The following is an 18,996-nucleotide window of genomic DNA, read 5'->3' on the forward strand; positions in this document are numbered from 1 at the left end:
AATCGACTGAAAACATCTATGTTTTGAATTGGATCCATAATCTCAAGGAATTCCCTCCATCTAGAAGCATCAACTACCCCTCGCATGTTGTTCGCCAACGTGATGATAGCAAGAGGGAGACCTGCACACTTGTGATATACAAGCTTCTTACAACTGGGAACTTCTTTTAAATTTGAAACACCATGCCCTATGCAATGTTGAAACACCTGCCAAGTCTCTTCCTCTGAGCGTGTCTCAATCTTAAGGATTTTTTGGCAGCGAAGGATACGGAAAACATCTAGCAATCGAGAAATTAATATCAACTTACATTGCCTAGGAATACCGACATCCTCAGGCCGAAAATCACCCCATAAATCATCAAGGAAGAGTATGTACTTTCCTAAACCAGATAGAAAGGCATTTAGGATCGATGCTCTCCTAATCACATCTTTATCATCTTGAAAATCAATTCCAAAAGCACTAGCAATTTTTTGCTGCAATTGGAATACTGTGAAATCAATCCCCACCGAGACCCAGGCACTAGCATAATTATCATCACTAGAAGGAATGTCATGGTTCGAAAGCCGAGTATATAGCTCTATTGCAAGCGTGGTCTTCCCAATTCCACCCATCCCATGAATGCCAATGGTGCTAATCTCATTATTTCCTAACCAGCCAATTATTCTATTAACGTACTCTAAGTTAATGGACAGGGATGGCTGCACTTTCCTGCGCTTCTTCTCAGGTTGCAAAGAAACACTTTCCATTGCAGATTGCTCATCAAGAATTGCAGTCCTTTTCATACGCCTTACATCATATAGTACATTATGGAAGCTACTTATGGAGACCAAAATCGAATCAACTAGAGCAATTACCGAAGGCATTTCCTCAGTTAAATGACAAATCTGCGAAAAACAAGAACATGAAATATTACTTACGGTTGTTTGTACTTTGACATTCTTTGGGTGAAACCCCCTGTCCCGCACAACATAAAATCTCAATGGATACAAACAACAAATTAAACTAATAACAAGAATCATGATCATTGTTTAAAAAAAGAAAAAGGTCGTGCATCAGAGCAATGCATAGCATAGTACTAGTACAATCAATATAATGTTTAAGGTACAGAAGCGCATCAAAAGTCATCGTTAGAATATCTTTCTCCTAGCCATAGGTCATCCAAAGTCAATGTTAGACACGGATTTGCAATCACATAAGTAAAGCAAGGTTGTTTTCGAAGCGCGACCATATGTAAAAGGAAGACAAGTTAGTATACATGGGGATGGTCAGTTTTGAACTTAGTTCTGTGTGATCATGCCTAAGAAACAAAATCTTCCCTAATTAGTCAGCTGTCTAGCGATTATAATTTCTTATATATCGAGAAGTAAGGTTGATTGTGTTTGTTTAATATTGACAAGATAAAAAAAAATATGTGACACTAAATGCCATGAAGGATTTATTTCTAAAAGACATACTATTAAGAACGGATCATAGTAGATCATGGTTCTCCGAATTTTATTGGAAGATTTTTCACATAATATGACGATCAACATTTGAAGTTATAAAAAAAACCAACTGGATGCTTAAACTTGTAACTTCATTTGGTACCCATAAATGAATTGGATGATGTTCTTCATAGAAGATGTTGAACTCCTAGGTGCTCTACTACTGGGAAAACTTTAAGTGACATAAGGGGTTATGCTTTTGAACCTTTGAGGTCTAACATTCATGAATCAATTACATAAAATCCTTCTGAATTGATTACTCCTTTTCGTTTAAACTCAAAATAAGGCTAAACTTCTTCTTTTATATGCAAAGTGAATATCCCAATCACTATAATAAGTAATAACACTTGATATTAGTTTTCGTGTGATTCAATGCATGCTTTAGAGTTCAGTCTTGGTTTTCCTATGATACCTAATAAGTAATAACTAGTAGATCTTTAATAGAGGTTAAGAGTAAATTAACATAAAATGTTCATAGATAGACATCTTTCTATCCTTAATCAGCACTTGATGTTGCACATTCTCAATTTCAATGCAGTATCTACTCACACATTGTGTTAAATGGTGGTTGAATGTTGCAAATTGCAACAAAATCAAGACAATGAAGATTATAAAAGAGTGCAGAAAAAACATATAGAACATCATTTTTTTTTTCCAAAACTAAATACATTCTAATAAGTATAATCTATTGGAGGATTTTTTTTTTTTTTTTTGGAGTTCAAATATTTTCAATGTGATTGAAGTTCAAATATTTCCAATGTAATCACAGACAAAAGAAGAAATCAAAGTAACTATCAACTAAATTTTTTTGATTAAATTATCTAAAATTACCTTTTGATATAAAAAATGTAAGTTGTATATTAATCAATGAAACTCAACTCTTGAAATTGTTGATTTAGAGTCCGTATTGGTTTGATGGAAAACATTTTCTAGTGGAAATCGCAAATGAAATTAGAATTTTTTTGTTTGGTTTGATGAAAATCTATTAAGCTAAGAGGAGGAAAATCGAGAGGCTGGAAATAAAAGTGCATGAAAATTAGTTTCCTTTACATGTTGTAAGAAAACGTTTACAAAGGGATGGAAAACTCTTTTCCGCCTTAATTTTCCTTTCTAATTGTCCAACCAAACAACGGAAAATAGGGAATACCATTTTCTTGGAAAACGTCTTCCTCTAAAACAAACGGAACCCTAGACGTTCTAGAGAACTAAGGGCTCATTTGGTTGAAGTTGGGAACTATAGCTTCTCATGAATTTGCATTGTCCATGAAATTTTATTTCCTAGGAAGTACATTTTTTTGTTTGGTTGAACATGGGGAATTTCCACTTACCTAAGTTTAGTTATTTCCTCCATTTTGTGGGAAATAGAATTTCCTAAGAAATTCTACCTCCCATATTTTTACCAACCAAACAACAACACATATATTTACTTCACGGGAATTCTAATTTCGCATGTATTTGAAGGTTAACCAAACAAGCTCTAATAGCAATAGCTAATTAATTTTCTCTTTTTAACCTTTACTCATGCCATAGAAGAATGAATTTTTGTTGCCAATAAACTATGTGTACAATTGTTTTCAAATTACTTACAACATATCAATATGGATAGGAAAGACTGTTATTGGAATATGAAGTGTTAATGATCTAATTTTTTTAGCCTAGAATTGGAGTGTCGGTTTCTCAATCTCTACCACATCTGATCGTGAATCAATAACAAAATTTCAATCAAATTTGATCATAAAAATATCTACTAAGTAATTAGTAAATGTTTAATAATCTAGTAGAAATCAGAAAGAAATTGATAGAAAATAAAATAAAATGAGAAAGCCAAAAAAAATTGCTTACCTGATTGGAGCTTAACTTTGTCTTAGGAGGAGGAATGAAGACGTTGAAAGAATGAGTTTGAAATTTAATAGTCAAATTAAGCAAATTTACAGGTTGGGGTGTTCATAACTTTGGAGCATCAATCAGTTTTTATAAGATGTTCATGATTTCTGCAGATTTTGCCAGGTTGCTTCCGTAGAAACTCCGAAGAAGAAAGGCGAAGCGGCGTCATTATTAAGAATTTTTCTTAAAAGTTCGCGGCACGCCCAGCAGTCGCTTTCAGTAATTATTAATTACTCCCTTCGTCCTCTATTAGTTCAATGCGTAGATGGTGCATCAAGGTGTAGGATGAGCATCCTGCACCTTGTCCAAAACGCAAGGCAAGAAGAATAAAACGCACAATTCAACATGCAAAAAGTAATTGATTTGACAGCCAATGTACATCCCCCTTACATCTAATGTACAAAATCGAAAATTCAAAAAGTAAATGATTTGACATTTACTGTTCACCATTTAATAACTGATTTGATGTCCCCCCATATACTGTTCACCACTTCTCTCTTTTCCACACTCAACATCCTTGTACATTCTTGGCTTCGTGGTTGTTCATTAACAAAATCAAAATGTACAATGACAGCCCCCCAGCTGAAAGTAACCCAATTCCTGAAGCTGATGTCAAGTGAGTAATTTGCAATATTTGTACACTAGGTGTGTTGATGTTTGTTCACTAATGAAATTCAATATGTACAATTACAGTCTCATACCGAAATTCACCACTTCTCTCTTTTCCACACTCAACCTCCTTGTACATCCTTGGCTTCATGGTTGTTCATTAATAAAATCAAAATGTACAATGACAATCCCCTAGCTGAAAGTAACCCAATTCATGAAGTTGATGCCAAGTGAGTAATTTGCAATCTTTGTACACTGGGTGTGTTGATGTTTGTTCAGTAATGAAATTCAATATGTACAATTACATTCCCATACCGAAATATGTCAAGTGAGTAATTTTCATTCTTTGTACACTGGTGTGTTTGATGTTTGTTCACTAATGAAATTCAATATGTACAATTACATTCTCATACCAAAATTCAATAAAATCACAATGTACATTGATGGTCATTGCTTTGATCACTGAAAATCCCTAAATGTACACTCGTAGATTATTGTACACCAAACCATATGCATTTGTACATTAAAAAAATTGTTTCACGTGATGAGAGAGAAAGAGCTGGCCCACTTTCAAAAATATTGCCAAAAGTCAGCCACATGGGCAAGGTGTAGGATGCTCATCCTACACCTCGGTGCAGGATCTAATTTGCGCTATTAGTTTACCAGTATTCGTGTTTTACCTCTTTCTTTTTTTTGCTATTTTTGGAATGAGACCACAAACTTTTCATCACACATATATTCAACTTTAATATAAAATAATAGTTTATCTTTCTTTCTATGACCCATAATATTATTTCTCCTAAAACTCTGTGCAAAAGAAAGAAGTAAACTAATAGAGGACATAGGAAGTATTAATTATTAATGTTTCGTGTCATCATGGCTTACTGCATACAAAGTTAGGAGTTCTCACAAAAAATGATAGCAAAGGTAAGTTAAAGTGGTATCAAAATATTATTTTGGTATTAAATTTCAATTTTGGTTTATAATTTAGTATTAAAATAAAATTGATATTAAAGTACTTTATTTTGATATCATTTTGACTTAACTTTGATTTCAAATATTTTATGAAATGTCATTTTGGCATCTCATCTCAATATGAGTTGCCAATACTTTCTCCAAAGTTATCCAAATTCTCTCCTAGTGGTTTTATCATGAAAATGTCACTTGATATATAATAGTCACCTCAAAGCAGGAGGTGATAACCTAATAGTGTTGACTTCACTTACGATCCCAGACTTCTTAAGATCAAGTCTCACTCCTTGCAACGAAGGATTCTCAATTTTCCCCCTTCCTTACCAGTAACTTCATTTTTAGATAATCAATTTGGTCATCTTCTAAAACATAAAAAGGATATCCAAAAAAAACCAATTTTGTCATCTTTATTTATTTTTATTTTTTTGGTGAAAAGTCATCTTCTTTTCTGACCATGAGTTTATGATAGAATTTTTCCAAAAACTTGGGATCAATGAAAAAAAATATAGGTCACTCTCTAGACTAATATGTAACGCATGTTAGAAATTAATTTAGATATTCTAAATGTTTGATGAAAAATGTGAGAAAAATATTAATGTGTATCTAGAATTATCTTGTGAAAAATATAAGATATTTGTACTTGAAAGAAAAATCTAGAAGTTGGGACACAACTATTATAAATATGTAATATGTGCATGGGTTGAAAAGGGAGTCAAACAAGTGAGCTCCACACAAGATATTAGGAAAAGTGAAAACAAAGGGTTCTACCAAGGTGAATGAGAGACATGACTCATGAGCTATCACAAATACACTTGTATAATTTATTATCAATGAAAATACAATTTCATGATACTATTAGGGTCCATCAAAACTTCCGTGTGCGCCACATAATCTTCCACCACCATCTCAAAATTGTGATTTACAATGTCATTTTTCCTTTCCTTTTTGTGGATGAAACCATATCTCAATTAACTATTACCTTTTCATTTATAGAACATCATTGGTTTCATATCAATTTTAACGTTTTTCTTTATTTCGATTTTTTACATTAATTGCAACACTATATTATTTGGTGTTAAAATTTATCCATTTCTCTCTCATTATATGAGTCATTCTTTTTATTTATCTATTTCTCCCCTCATCATATACCTTCTTTAAAAAGCATGTTAACCTTATACTTTTTTTTTGTTTCTTAAAAGAGGCATCATATTAACCTATCATAATTGTCGATGCACACCATTTCTCATTAATATCTCTGATTATATATTATTAAAAATTAATTATTAAAAAATTATTAGTTTGAAATATACATTGAGATTAACCAAGAAGTAAAATAATGACATTTATATTTAGTGATTGTTTGGTACATACAAGAATGTAATTCCCATGGAAAGTTAATTCCCTCATGTAATTCCCGAGGAATCTACTAAAGTTGTTTGATTGACATCAAGAAATTTGAAATTTCAATGAATTTTGGATGGGGGGGTTGGTCAATAAATTTCCACGTTTTGTGAGAGTTACAAATGAGAAGTTACAAATTCTCATGAATTTTAAATTCTCCCATTTTTCTTACTTTATGCTAATCAAACAATTGAACAGTTTAGAAATTCATGAGAATTTCCATTGCATGTGTTTCTTCCCGCATACCAAACAACCACTTACACAATAGTAATTAAATATAGTTTAAGCTAGTGGTTGTTTAGTATACAAGAAATTATGTAGATAATAGAATTTTCAATAATTTTCTGATTTGGACAGTTGTTTGATTGACAAGATGTAGGAAAAATAGGGGTAATGAAAATTCATGCGAATTCAAAATTCCCACAAAATATAGGAATTGATTTACCTAACCTCCCCTTAGTCACTCACAGAATCAAAATTCCTATGAATTACAATTTTCCTTATGATTACCAAACAACTTAGACTAATTTGTAAGAATTTCATAAGAGTATTAAATTTCCACGAATTTTAAATTCCTTATGGGAAAATAATTCTCATTACAACCAAACAAACACTTAGTTTTGAAATCTAAAGAATATAAGAAGCCAAGGAAAAAGTTCACATATATCATACCAAACCTGTTGAACAATTTTCCATCTTTCATTTTCGGGTGTTTGGATGTTTTTTCTCAGATAGTACTTGGTCTTTCGTGAGCAATTTATCTTGTAAGTGCCTTGAATGTTGAGAGAAGAAGAAGATGGTCAAATTATAATTTTTGTGGGAAGTGCCTAGACGGGCACAAAGGAGCCCGGGTGGGCGACACAGTTGTACTTGTAACTTAGTGATCTATTCCATTGTGTGGTGTTATAGATTTCAGAGCTATCAATAATCAATCCCACCTAGGCTCCGTTTGGTAGGGCGTAAAATATTTTCAGTGTAAAATGATTTTCATGGAAAACAATTTACAATGGAAAACACAATTCCAAAATTAGTTTTCCGTTGTTTGGTTACATGTAAAAAAAATGATGAAATGAAAGGAAAATGAAAGGGAAAGTAAGGAGATAGTGAGAGGAGTGTACAAGAGAGATAAGGAAAATAATTTTCCCTTCATTTTGAAAGGAAAATGATTTTCCATCATTGGAAGAGTAATTTTACCCCAAAGGAAAATGGTTTTACACTCTTTTGTCAACCAAACAACGTAAAACTAAAAATAGAGGAAAATAGTTTTCCGGAAAAACGTTTTACGCCCTACCAAACGGAGCCCTAATGGAGACCCATGAACGAACAGCAACAACGGCTTCAAGCAAGGAACGTAGTAACTCGACGGTAAGGAGAGGAACGGAAAGGCTTCTTTAACAAGAATTATCCGATCAATAGTTAACCCACGCTGGCCTTAGAGTAGTGTATCGAACTACAAGACAGGATCGACCCATAGCTCAAATATTGATTCTACGGCCGCGAGGAAACAGCTTTTCAAACTTAAGGTCGGGGTACGTACATGATAAGGACTTTGCCTTCCCGTCTTTTCTCAGCGAATCATAAATTTATACCCGTCATCAGAGAAACCATATCTCATCATGCCAAAAAAGCATACAAAAGACCTTCCTATTATAAGTGTATTCTCTTCGCCCGAATCTTAGTAAACTTATCCAAGTTTAGAATCTATTCTGTTCAACTTAGTTTAACTTATTTCAGAAAAAAATAAGATTTTATAAAATCAGATAAGATAAGAGAAGATAAGATAAGATAAGATAAGATCAGATCAAATGTTAGACACACACAATAATTATCTTAGCTTATAAAATAAGACAAGATAGGAAAAATAAGTTAAATCAAATGAACCCTTATTGAAACTCATCTGAATATATGGGGACATCTTAAACTTATTTAAAATACACGTTAAAACAAATGCAACGATCCTACGTGACTATGATTTCACTTTTATATAAATTACAAATAAAGTAAAGTACGTAAATATTATCAACGTATAAAATGTACAAATTATAAAGAAACAAAGGGGGATTTACCATGAAGAGAATCAAGTAGCATACTGTATTGATAGTAGTGGAATGTGGATACGTATTGAATTAAGTAGTAACGGACTAGAGTGTTCTTGGTTTCGCTTCATCTTGCACATGATATGTTAGGATTTAAGAGTTCCCTTTGAAAGATGGGTTTTCTTCTTCTTACCATTATGTATACATCTATATATATTTTCTTTTCTTTTTTGGCAACAAGTACACACAAGGAAAAGACAAGTTAACCCATGAACTCTGACGAGTGACAACAAGTCATATCATGGGTAGACACATTATGCCTAGAACATATTCTACAGAACGTCACACTAACAGTACGCTTCTTAAAGGGGGGGGGGGGGTTCACATTTACGCGAACTAATTTGCACTTACAACCAACACCCGGGGGACGAGACTTTGAAGCTGCATACGGAAAGCACCTTGACCTTGGTTTTCTCCTGGATGCAAGCCTTTGAGTGATCTCAAATTGCCATTCAGCAAAGCCTTTTGTATGTTAGACTTAGCAATCCTTAGTGCTCTCGTCCTTGCTTCGCTAGCTACTTTCCTCTTTGCGGACACCATTGGGCTTTTTGATGATACATGACCCTTGTTCATCAATTCCGCATCTGGCTTTGGCTTTTTTGCATAAACTACCTTCTGCTGGATTGCTTCATAAATTGCACCTTCTTGTCTTTATGTATCCTCGTGCTGAAAACTTGACTGATTAATGGAACTGGTGACAGTCTTCATGGAAGTCACCATAGTTAGACCTCTGCTTCCTTCAAATCTTGTTTGTGGTGTGCCTTCATCTTGATATGGTTTTTTGTTTCTAAGATACGAATTGACATCAACCTGGAATGGAAGTAACAGAAATGCATCTCTTTTCCTTGTAGCAATCTTTTGATATCCTCGCGGGATATATTAAGGAACTAGGAAGATATATGCTTTTGGACATAAGTCACATAATCCAAAAGACATGAAGACCTCAATCTTATGTTTTTAAGCTCACCAAATTAGAAATTTCAAAGTTAGGGGTGCTCGCAACAACCTCCCTCCTCTCAACCTCCAGATAGATAAAATATTTCCTCCTATCTCACTTGGACAATCATGTGATTCATTGACTTCTGTAATAGATACACTATGAGTTTCCTTCTTATCAATCAAACTCGTCGAATAGTCATTCCCTTTCTCATTGTCCTTCTCAAAACTTCATTCCCTTTCTCATTGTCCTTCTCCAAACTATCCTTATTATTCATATACTGCTTTATCTGCTTGTTTGAAGAAGAAATTCCTAGCTCTAAATCTTTTGGAATGTCAATCTCCAAGTTCATTTTTGACCGTCCCTTATACACAAAGCTTTTGATTTCTTCAAGTTTCATGGATACCTCTGGCTTCCCATGTTCAATCTTGGCTGCCATCGTCCATCAATAAATCCCAATAAACCCACTGTCTTTTTACGAGTTCTTTCTAAACAATGCTTTAACACTATTTGGGTTGAAGTCTAAGACAATTGAGCAAATCCAACCTACTACCTGCTCAAACTCATTTTTCCTACTAAAACAAGCAACAGAGTTTAAGAGTACAAATAACTAACTCAAAACATTAAATCATTTCCTTTTCCTCTACAAAATCATATCGAACAAGAATGATCCCCCGCATAACCATACTTCTCTAAGGCATCATCAATTTTCCTTTGTTGAAATAGAAGATTACCTTCTTTCTTTATCTCTTTTACAACATCAATAACACCTTTTGAATTCTTAGAACTTGAAATTAACTCCATAAAGCACTCATCTTCCTCCATTAAATCCACTCCCTCAGTGAGGAGCCGATCAATCTCCCACTTAAAACACTTATAACCCTCCAATGAAAACATCATAAAGAACCACAATAAACAAACTCTAGATAATACTAGAACCCAAACAACAACGCTTAACCTGAAGCTTCAACTTTATTGAACCCCTACTCAGTGGAAGGAACTCTGAACAAGTAAACTCAAGCTTAAAACTATGAAATACTCAAACAGAACAAACAGAGTAACGGCAGTAGAAGGTATATTAGGAAAGTATTTACCAACTAACCTCAAAAGTGAAGCAAAGAGGTAGAGAATAGTGATATTGAAATTTATTACTGCCGATAAAGGTCTCGCCAGAGCCCAGGCAGTCGAAAAGGATGTCGGAGGAATGCTCACCGGCAACCAGTGCGCTGATATGGCTGCCGGCGGGCTACGTGGCGCTCACTTTCGTGCTCTCAAGAAGCTTCGTAGAGAGTTTTTTCAATCTATTTTTGACTTCCATCTATATATATTTTCTTTTACTTATTCGATTTTTTTTTCACCAACAATTCTGGTTTAGGACAAGTACTTGAATAGTTACCATCTAAGACCAACTACAATAGTTAACAACAATGCCTACTACCTTAACTGAACAAATACTTTATTAGTTAAAAAGTACACAGAAGCGGGTAGGAGAATACATAACCAAAAATAAATAAAATTGACTACCAGACTAATTATTACCAGTAGATTGGAGAACGAAGACTTGACTAGAGTCTTCTCTTTGATACGAACCTGAGAGGTTCCTTCCTATTCCGATGTAGATCCATAACTATATTCATTATTTCTATCCAGTCCATTGACCGCTTTTTTCTAGATTTTGCCTCATGAAGTTGCTTGGTACGTACTGGAAAAAACTTTATCTACCCACTGGATAATCAACCCACTAAAAATAGACATTAATAATTGGTAGACTCAGTGTGTAGGTGTATCAATCTCTGTATGTGCTACTATGTTTCAGAGACCAAAAAGATTAGACGATATGTATTTGAATCTCAATCAAATACTCCCTTCGTTTCCTAAAGATCTTCCCTCTTTTCATTTAAGGGTGTTTCCAAAAGATCTTCCCTCTTTTGCTTTATTCCTTATTTGGCAAAACAAATTTCCCGATTTACCCTCTCATGTCACTATCATATGGTCTACCATTACATTATTAATTCAATTTTACTCCATTTCTCTCTCCTACTTTAACCCTTTTTTATTTGTTTATTTATCTTAACTCCTTTCTCTCTCCTACTTTACTCACACCATGCCCCACACAACTTGATTTTCCTTGGTATCTGTAGAAACAGTAAGTGGGAAGATCTTTAGGAAACGGAGGAAGTACTAAACAAAAAATTAGAAGTGCTATAACTAACTTGTTTCCGAGTTAGCTAATCATATAACCCCAACAATCAGGATGCTAAACATGGAAAAAAAGGAGCACCAAATGATGTTGGCTGTAGCTGGGTTCTCATTGAAAATGCTTCTTCCGATCAGCTACTATTGTTTCGTATTTTTCAGGTATGATTATAGTTGTTCCATTTGAGTTCTGTAGATATGTGCATTTTGTCATAGTGCCGCTCCCTCCTTTTATTGAATGTATCATTCTGACTTTCACGTTTGTTAACACATAACTTCAAACAAATTTTGCAAGAAGCCAAGAGGGACCATAAAGAGGTATTTACTATGAAGAGAATAAAGTAGGCATTGTATATCGCTAGTTGTGGAATGTGGAGACGTATTGAATTATGTAGTAATGGACTAGAGTGTTGTTGGTTACGCTTTATCTTCCACATTACACTTTGATATAGTTAGGATTTAAGAGTTCCCTTCAAAAGAAGGGTAATTTTTTTCTTAACATTATGTAAACATATAGTTTCCTTTACTTATTCGCCAATTATTTTTACCCACAATTCTACTTTAAGACAAGTACTTAAACAGTTACCATCTAACACCTACTACAATAGTTAACAACAATGTTACTACTCTAACCGAGTAAATACTTTTGGTTAAAGTACACATAAGTGGGTAGGAAAATATACTACAAACAAAAAAATTTAAGTTGAATACTAGTAGAGTGGAGAAAAAAGACTTGAGTGGAGCAAGAAGACTTGACTAAAGTCTTCTTTTCAATATGAAGCTTAGATGTTCCTTCCTCTCCCGGTGTAGATCCACAACTATATTCATTATTTCTATCAATTCACTGACCACTTTTCCTGGATTTTGCCTCATGAAGTTGCTAGGTGTGTTGCTTCTACGTTTCAAAGACCTAGCAGATTATACAATATCTATAGATTTGATCTCATTCAGACACTAAACTAAAAATTAGAAGTGCTATAACACTAACTAACCTGTTTTCTGTGTTAGCAAATCATGGAAAAAAATGAGCACCTAATGATGCTGGCTGTAGCTGAGACAACCTTGAGTCATTGAAAATGCTTCTTCTGATCAGCTACTTTTGTTTCGTATCTTTCATGTATGATTATAGTTGTTCCGTTGGAGTTCTGTAGATATGCACATTTTCGTCGTAGTGCTGCTCCCTCCTTTTGTTTAATTTATCATTCTGACTTTCATATCTGCTAACACATAACTTCAAACAAGTTTTGCAAGAAGCCAAGATGGACCATAGAAGGTGAAGCATATGCAATGGATGCCATGTATTGAGCTTCACCGAGCATGTACTGCTACTACCCAGCAATGGCAGACAGTTTGCAGAGGGAAGCCCGACAAAATTTGATACAAAGTGCTCCCTCTACTCTGAACTGTAAAGACACAACATAAAACACATACAAAAATGGATGCCATCACATCACATACTCACACAGAGACACAGAAAGAGAAAAAAGAGAGAGAGAAACACACATACACATACACATACACATACACATACACATACACATACACATACACATACACATACACATACACATACACATACACATACACATACACATACACATACACATACACATACACATACACATACACATACACATACACATACACATACACATATACACATACACATACACATACACATACACATACACATACACATACACATACACATACACATACACATACACATACACATACACATACACATACACATACACATACACATACACATACACATACACATACACATGCACATGCACACAGAAACACACACACACAAATAGACACACAAAAAACACACACGCACATGCACAGAGAGGGGGGGGAGAAACACACAGAGAGAGAGAGAGAGAAACACACACCCATGCACACCCACACCCCCACACGCACGCACGCAAGCACACACACACCAAAGAGAGAGAGGCGGGGGGAGAGGGAGAGAGAGAGGGAGAGGGACCCATGCTCTCGCGCGCGCGCGCGCACACACACACACACACACTTCCCCATAAGATGATAGGATCTTTCTATTGACATTGAACAAGCCATGGAATGGTGCTAAGGAGGCATTTCCTACAGACAAGTAGTGCATTCTTGAGTTAGGATAAGATTAGATCCTACAAACAAGATCTATAGACTAAAACGAGTTAGTGCCATTTTGGTTGTTCTTAAGAAAGTCATTATGACAGAGTTTGCAGAAGCTTCATGGGAAACTAGTATATTTCACATAGTGCTACTATCCAGCAACAGATGCCATGTATTGAGCTACATAGTGCTACTATCCAGCAACGGCAGACAGTTTCCAGAGGAAGGCCTGAGAAAATTTCATACAAAGTTCTTCCTCTACTCTTAACTCTAAAGACACACAACATAACCACACATACAAAAATGGCTGCCATGTGTGTTTCCACACACACACACACACACACGACAAAACACACATACAAAAATGGATGCCAATGCGTGTGTCATGTGTTTCGGCGCACACACACACACATGACAAACAACACACGCACTGAAACCAATTTCCCCACAAGATGACAGGATTTTTATATTGGAATTGGACAAGCCATGGAATAGTGCTAAGGCGGCATTTCCCAGAGACAAGTAATGCATCCTTGAGTTAGAATAAGATTAGATCCTACAAACAAGATCTACAAACCAGCACGAGGTTGGTGCCATTTTGGTTGTTCAAAAGAAAGTGAGTTTGTAAAAGTGTCATTGGAAACTAGTATATTGTACATAAAAGAGACCAAGTACCCATGGGCTTTGTGGGAGCAGGGAAGACTAATTTTATGACATACAGTCTATCATGAAATTTACCAAGAACAAAATCAGAAGAGATTCAAAGTGGTGTTTAGGACCACAACATCTGAAACAAGGTGCCGTAGAAGCATATCAGAAGCAAATTTTCTTTCACTTGTGTCAATACTGTGTACATGTTTTTGAGCTTATCCCCTTCAACTTCGTGAATTTATAAGTGTTCAAACTATTATGGAACACTTAATAGGTGCACAAAGTCTTAGGAGATCAGTAAAAAGCTAACCGTTCTCTCTTTTATTTTTTCTTTTTTTCCCTTTTCTTTTTTTCAGTTTTTTTGTTCAGTTCTTTATTCTTTATTTCAACCTCTATCGAAACTGAATGTATAGAAATATAATAACAAAAAGATAGCAGCAATTAATTCTAAATGATAAAAAGTTAGGGGTGAAAACTTCAGGAGTAAGGTTAACCACAGCACACAGGATGCATTTTCGAAGAACCAAGACAAGATAAGTGTACAGGCAAGATAGAGGGGAGAAAAATATGACAAGGAAATAAGGTAGAGAACATACAAGACATAGCAGAGTACCTGTAATTAACAGCTCTCAGTAATTATGACACATTACTAAATATAAAAACAATTGGCAGCACGAAAGATCATATAAGAAGATAAGACTCTTCAGGAATCAAGGATTCAAGTACCTTTATTTAGATACATGGGCAAGTATAGCCCCCCCCCCCCCCCCCCGCCCCCCCCCCCGAACTTTTACAAAACAGGGTAAAGCCGTAAAATAAAAGTGAGATGCCTCAGTTTAATTTATCAGGGATGTCTTCTCTACCACCTTTTAAACTCCTCCATCAATATAAATATAATTATTTACTCCCACCAACAACGTCAGTGAACACCAATCAGTGGAAAGGACTTAGAGAACAATCAAGCCATTCTCTCGACACCAAGCTCCCCTAGCAGGCTGGCCTAATCATATTAGATAATCATTATCAAACACTAGTCTTATAAGGAGAAACATCTGACAACCCACAGAAAAAAACATTCAATTGATTCCTTTATCCTCTCATTTGACCTAACCAGATCCTAACCGATGCCTAGATCTTCTCTAGAAGCACTACTTTGATTTCCTAGTTAACCTAACCTTGGGATAGAGGTTCTTGTCTCACTTCGCATGTTTATTCTTCATCCCGTTCCTCATTCAAATAGTGCAAATCTCCATTCATGGGGATCATTTATGCCACACATACGAGTAGCTATGTCCACAATCCTACGAGGCACTCTGCAACACCTATCAGCAAGTGAACGAGGAATGCCATCAAAGGAACAAATAGATCCTTCCCTAATGTTTGCTTCACGCATAAACAACATGTATGCATCTTCCTTTGGAAGTCGCTTAATTTCAACTGCTTGAAAACAATCGAAAAATTTGTACTCTAAGCTAGAGCTAGTAGATAATATCAGCTTGCACTCGCTCCCTTTTGTAGGGACTGGAATTCCAACCTGTTCCAGAGAAAAATTAGCTTTTGGTACACAATCTAAAAAAATTGCAAATCTACCAAGATTAGCAAGTGTGTCTGACAGTTTACTAGCCCTTACAAACAAGTGATCAGCACTAGAAATATCACAGTTCACAGCTGCAGCAACAGCATCTTGCAGATGCTTGATGGTGAACACATCAGGGAAAGAAACCCAGAAAACATAATCAAACATGTTTAGCGCGCAGTTGTGCAGGTGCTTCATCAAAAAGGTTTTTCCAATTCCTTCCATCCCATAAATAGCAATTCTACCAGCCTCATCACCTTCCAGCAAAACCTTAAGATAGTCCAAAGTTCTAGAAGCAACTCGGCCCACTAACTGTTTCACTGGCATATGATAACCACGACACAAGCCTCGGGCATCAGACAAGGCCTCTTTAAGGACCTTGTTACCCTTTATGTCATGGTCTTTCAAAGCATATACCAATTTGTAAACCTCCCATCTTGTCTTTGCACCTAAGAGTAAGCTTCTCCATCCTCCAACTTGCCCTAACAAGCATCGAGATTTCACCACCAGATTCTGATCCTCAGTCATCCAGGGACAGTCCTCTTGTTTTCGCTTCTTGCCCCGTGGAGCCTGAGAGGAAGAGGTTATTCTAGAAACGTCTAGCATCTTGGCACTTAAGCATTCAATTTCACCCTCAAGAATTCTTTTCATCTCATCAAGACTGACTATATTTAGATAGGTTATAAGTCCCCAAATTCCCACAAAAATATTTACTTGATCCATAGGAAGCTAAACCTGAAAAAAATTTAGGCTTAGCACTTTCAGATTCTATCTTTCCTTATCTTACATGAATTCAAATCTTAATTTACTGCACATGTAAACTAACAAAATTACATAAATTCAAACCCTAATTCACTGCAGATAAAAACAATCACCCACCTCTCTCTAGAATATATAAATCATCAAAATTACATAAATTTGAACCCTAATTTACTGCAAGTAAAACAATCACCTCCCCCCTCTAGTATAGATTTCTCAAAATTACATATATATGAACCCTAATTTACTGCAAATCTCCCCCCCTTCTAATAAATCATCAACCACTATTATAGAGAATCAAATAAAGAAACCCTAAAATAGAACCCAGAAAAATCAAATAAAGTAAATTTCTACAAGAATTCAAATCATACAGATCAAATTCAGAACAGCAGAAGATGGAAGAATTTATACCTTTTTCGAAAGAGTTGAAGATTGAATTGTGGTTTGAAAAAAAAAAAAGGAATTCTTTATCAAAATCAATTCTACAGAATTCAGAATAAAAGCAGAAGAAGAAAGTACTGTCATTTTCAATTTTTCATTAATCTGCTTGTTCCGAGTAACTTCCTACTCTCCGCATTACTCTGATCCCGGGTTTTTTTTTTTTTTTGAGATATCAAAACGCGTAAAATTTGAAAAGAAAAAAAGTTGGAGTCAGAAAATTTGATGAGAAGAAGCTGCATCCGAAGCAAGGTGATTGGATGAATTTGAAGGTCCGGATCCTTGGTAATTTCCATGTTTGGATCCTGTGCCGCACAATCTAGTAACTCCAACACTAAGACTTTTCAAGTTCTCACTCCAGTGGCAGTGTCAGACGTAAGAGATTCTCCACTAATCAAAAAGGTATCTCAGTGATTCTTTTTTTGATAAATTCTCAGTGATTCTGGTTCAACACCTTTGTGATACAATACAGCCTACAGGGAATTACTATTTACCGTCCATATTTACTTAAAATCATCCGTATTTTTTTCAAAATTTTCCTAAACTACCCCTCACTCATTCTCTTTCTCCTCCTCTCACTCTCATTCTCACTTTCTCTCACCTCACCGCAACCACCACGGACAACCACCACCACCACCAAAACCATCGCGAATTTTTTTTGAAAACTGACACACAGGAAAAGAAATGGATTTTCGTTTCCTCCATGGAAGAAACGAAGCAGAATTTCGTTTCCTCCATGGAGGAAACGAATCAGAATTTTGTTTCCTCTATGGAGGAAACGAAGATCTGCTTCGTTTCTTCCAAGGAGGAAACGAAAATTCGTTTCATTTCCTCTGTGTTAGTTTTCAAAAAAAAATCGCCTTCACAGTGGTGGTTCCGGTGTGGTGGTGGTTCCGGTGGTGGTTGTGCATCCGGTGTGGTGGTGGTTCCGGTGTGGTGGTTGAAGTGAGGTGAGAGAAAGTGAGAGGAGGGAAGAGAGAGAGTGAGTATACATAGGGGTAGTTTAGGAAATTTTTGAAAAAAATATGGGCGATTTTTAGTAAATACAGACGGTATATAGCGAATAGGAAAAAGTTTGCGAGACCACCACCTACGATCTACGGATTTGTTAGAAAAATATACGGTTTCATATTATTTGTAACGATTTTGACATAAAGTGTGAGTTAGAAAATGTCTAATCGTTACAAATAATATGAAATGAAAGTAGTATTTCATGTTTAATGAATGAGTCAGTCTTGCGTAAATCTGGTCCACAATAATAATTGTAGACCAAATTCACTTGTTTAATATAGCAATTTTTTCGGAGAGGAGAGAGATAGAGAGAAAAGAATTAAGTACACAATTGGGTACTAAACTTTACCTTTTGTTCCAATTTGGATACTCAACTTTCAAAAGTTTCAGTTTGGATACTCAAAACTAACATCGGTTAGTTTGGTACTGAACTTTGATAACTTGCCGTTATCAGCACCCAAAAAGAAAGGAAAAATTTGTTAGTTTGGTACTGAACTTTGATAAATGGTCATTGTCAGCATCTAAAATGAAAGAAAAAAGGTGGCATGGCAAACTTCTTCCTCTCTCCTCTAATTCCTCTCCCCTATATTCTCTCTCTTCCCCTGCTTAAACTCCGTTCTCATTTCTTCTTCTTTTTTGTTTGTGATTTTTTGTCTGTTTCCAAAACGTCATCTTAGGTTTCTTTAATCTCCGAATTTTTGTGTGTGAATCTCAATCTCAAATGTATGTAAATCTCAATTTTTTTTTACTGGAATCCCGTCTTCTGGTGATCGAGTCGACAGGAAGAATTCTTTTTATGGTGCTTCAATGGGTGATTCAATGGGTGCTGCCAAGTAATGTGATGATATTTTTCTGTTGTTG

At 35.4% G+C, this 18,996-nt stretch overlaps 2 protein-coding genes across 4 annotated transcripts in view; both read right to left on the reverse strand.

Annotated features, from left to right (window-relative positions):
• Window positions 1–15,112, reverse strand: part of LOC104899610 (probable disease resistance protein At4g27220) — a 16,410-nt gene extending 1,298 nt beyond the window's left edge. Inside the window, exons 1-2 of one of the 3 annotated variants that reach the window (XM_048648105.2) lie at window positions 12,572–15,112; window positions 1–884 (exon numbers count right to left, since the gene is read on the reverse strand). The exon at window positions 1–884 is cut by the window's left edge and continues 1,298 nt beyond it. In XM_048648105.2, coding sequence (XP_048504062.1) covers window positions 1–863 — 863 coding nt within the window. In that variant the 5' untranslated portion in view covers window positions 864–884; window positions 12,572–15,112. Of the gene's footprint in view, window positions 885–3,326; window positions 3,547–8,216; window positions 12,490–12,571 lie in introns of those variants that run through there. The other 2 variants (XM_010686824.4, XR_007276248.2) reach the window with 2 other exon arrangements.
• Window positions 15,113–15,133: 21 nt separating this feature from the next.
• On the reverse strand, window positions 15,134–17,612 carry LOC130589336 (putative disease resistance protein At1g63350). The gene is made up of 2 exons (XM_010686825.4): window positions 17,098–17,612; window positions 15,134–16,662 (listed from the first exon to the last, which is right to left on the reverse strand). Exon 2 carries the CDS (start codon window positions 16,648–16,650, stop codon window positions 15,580–15,582), a length of 1,071 nt encoding a protein of 356 aa, XP_010685127.1. The 5' UTR covers window positions 16,651–16,662; window positions 17,098–17,612; the 3' UTR covers window positions 15,134–15,579.
• Window positions 17,613–18,996: the final 1,384 nt, after the last annotated feature.

Source organism: Beta vulgaris, chromosome 7 (genome assembly GCF_026745355.1).
Source record: "Beta vulgaris subsp. vulgaris cultivar EL10 chromosome 7, EL10.2, whole genome shotgun sequence".
NCBI lineage: Eukaryota > Viridiplantae > Streptophyta > Magnoliopsida > Caryophyllales > Amaranthaceae > Beta > Beta vulgaris.

Bases quoted from the DNA above. Each gene is read 5' to 3' on its own strand.
- LOC130589336 (XM_010686825.4), bottom strand. From the start codon at position 16,650: ATGGATCAAGTAAATATTTTTGTGGGAATTTGGGGACTTATAACCTAT.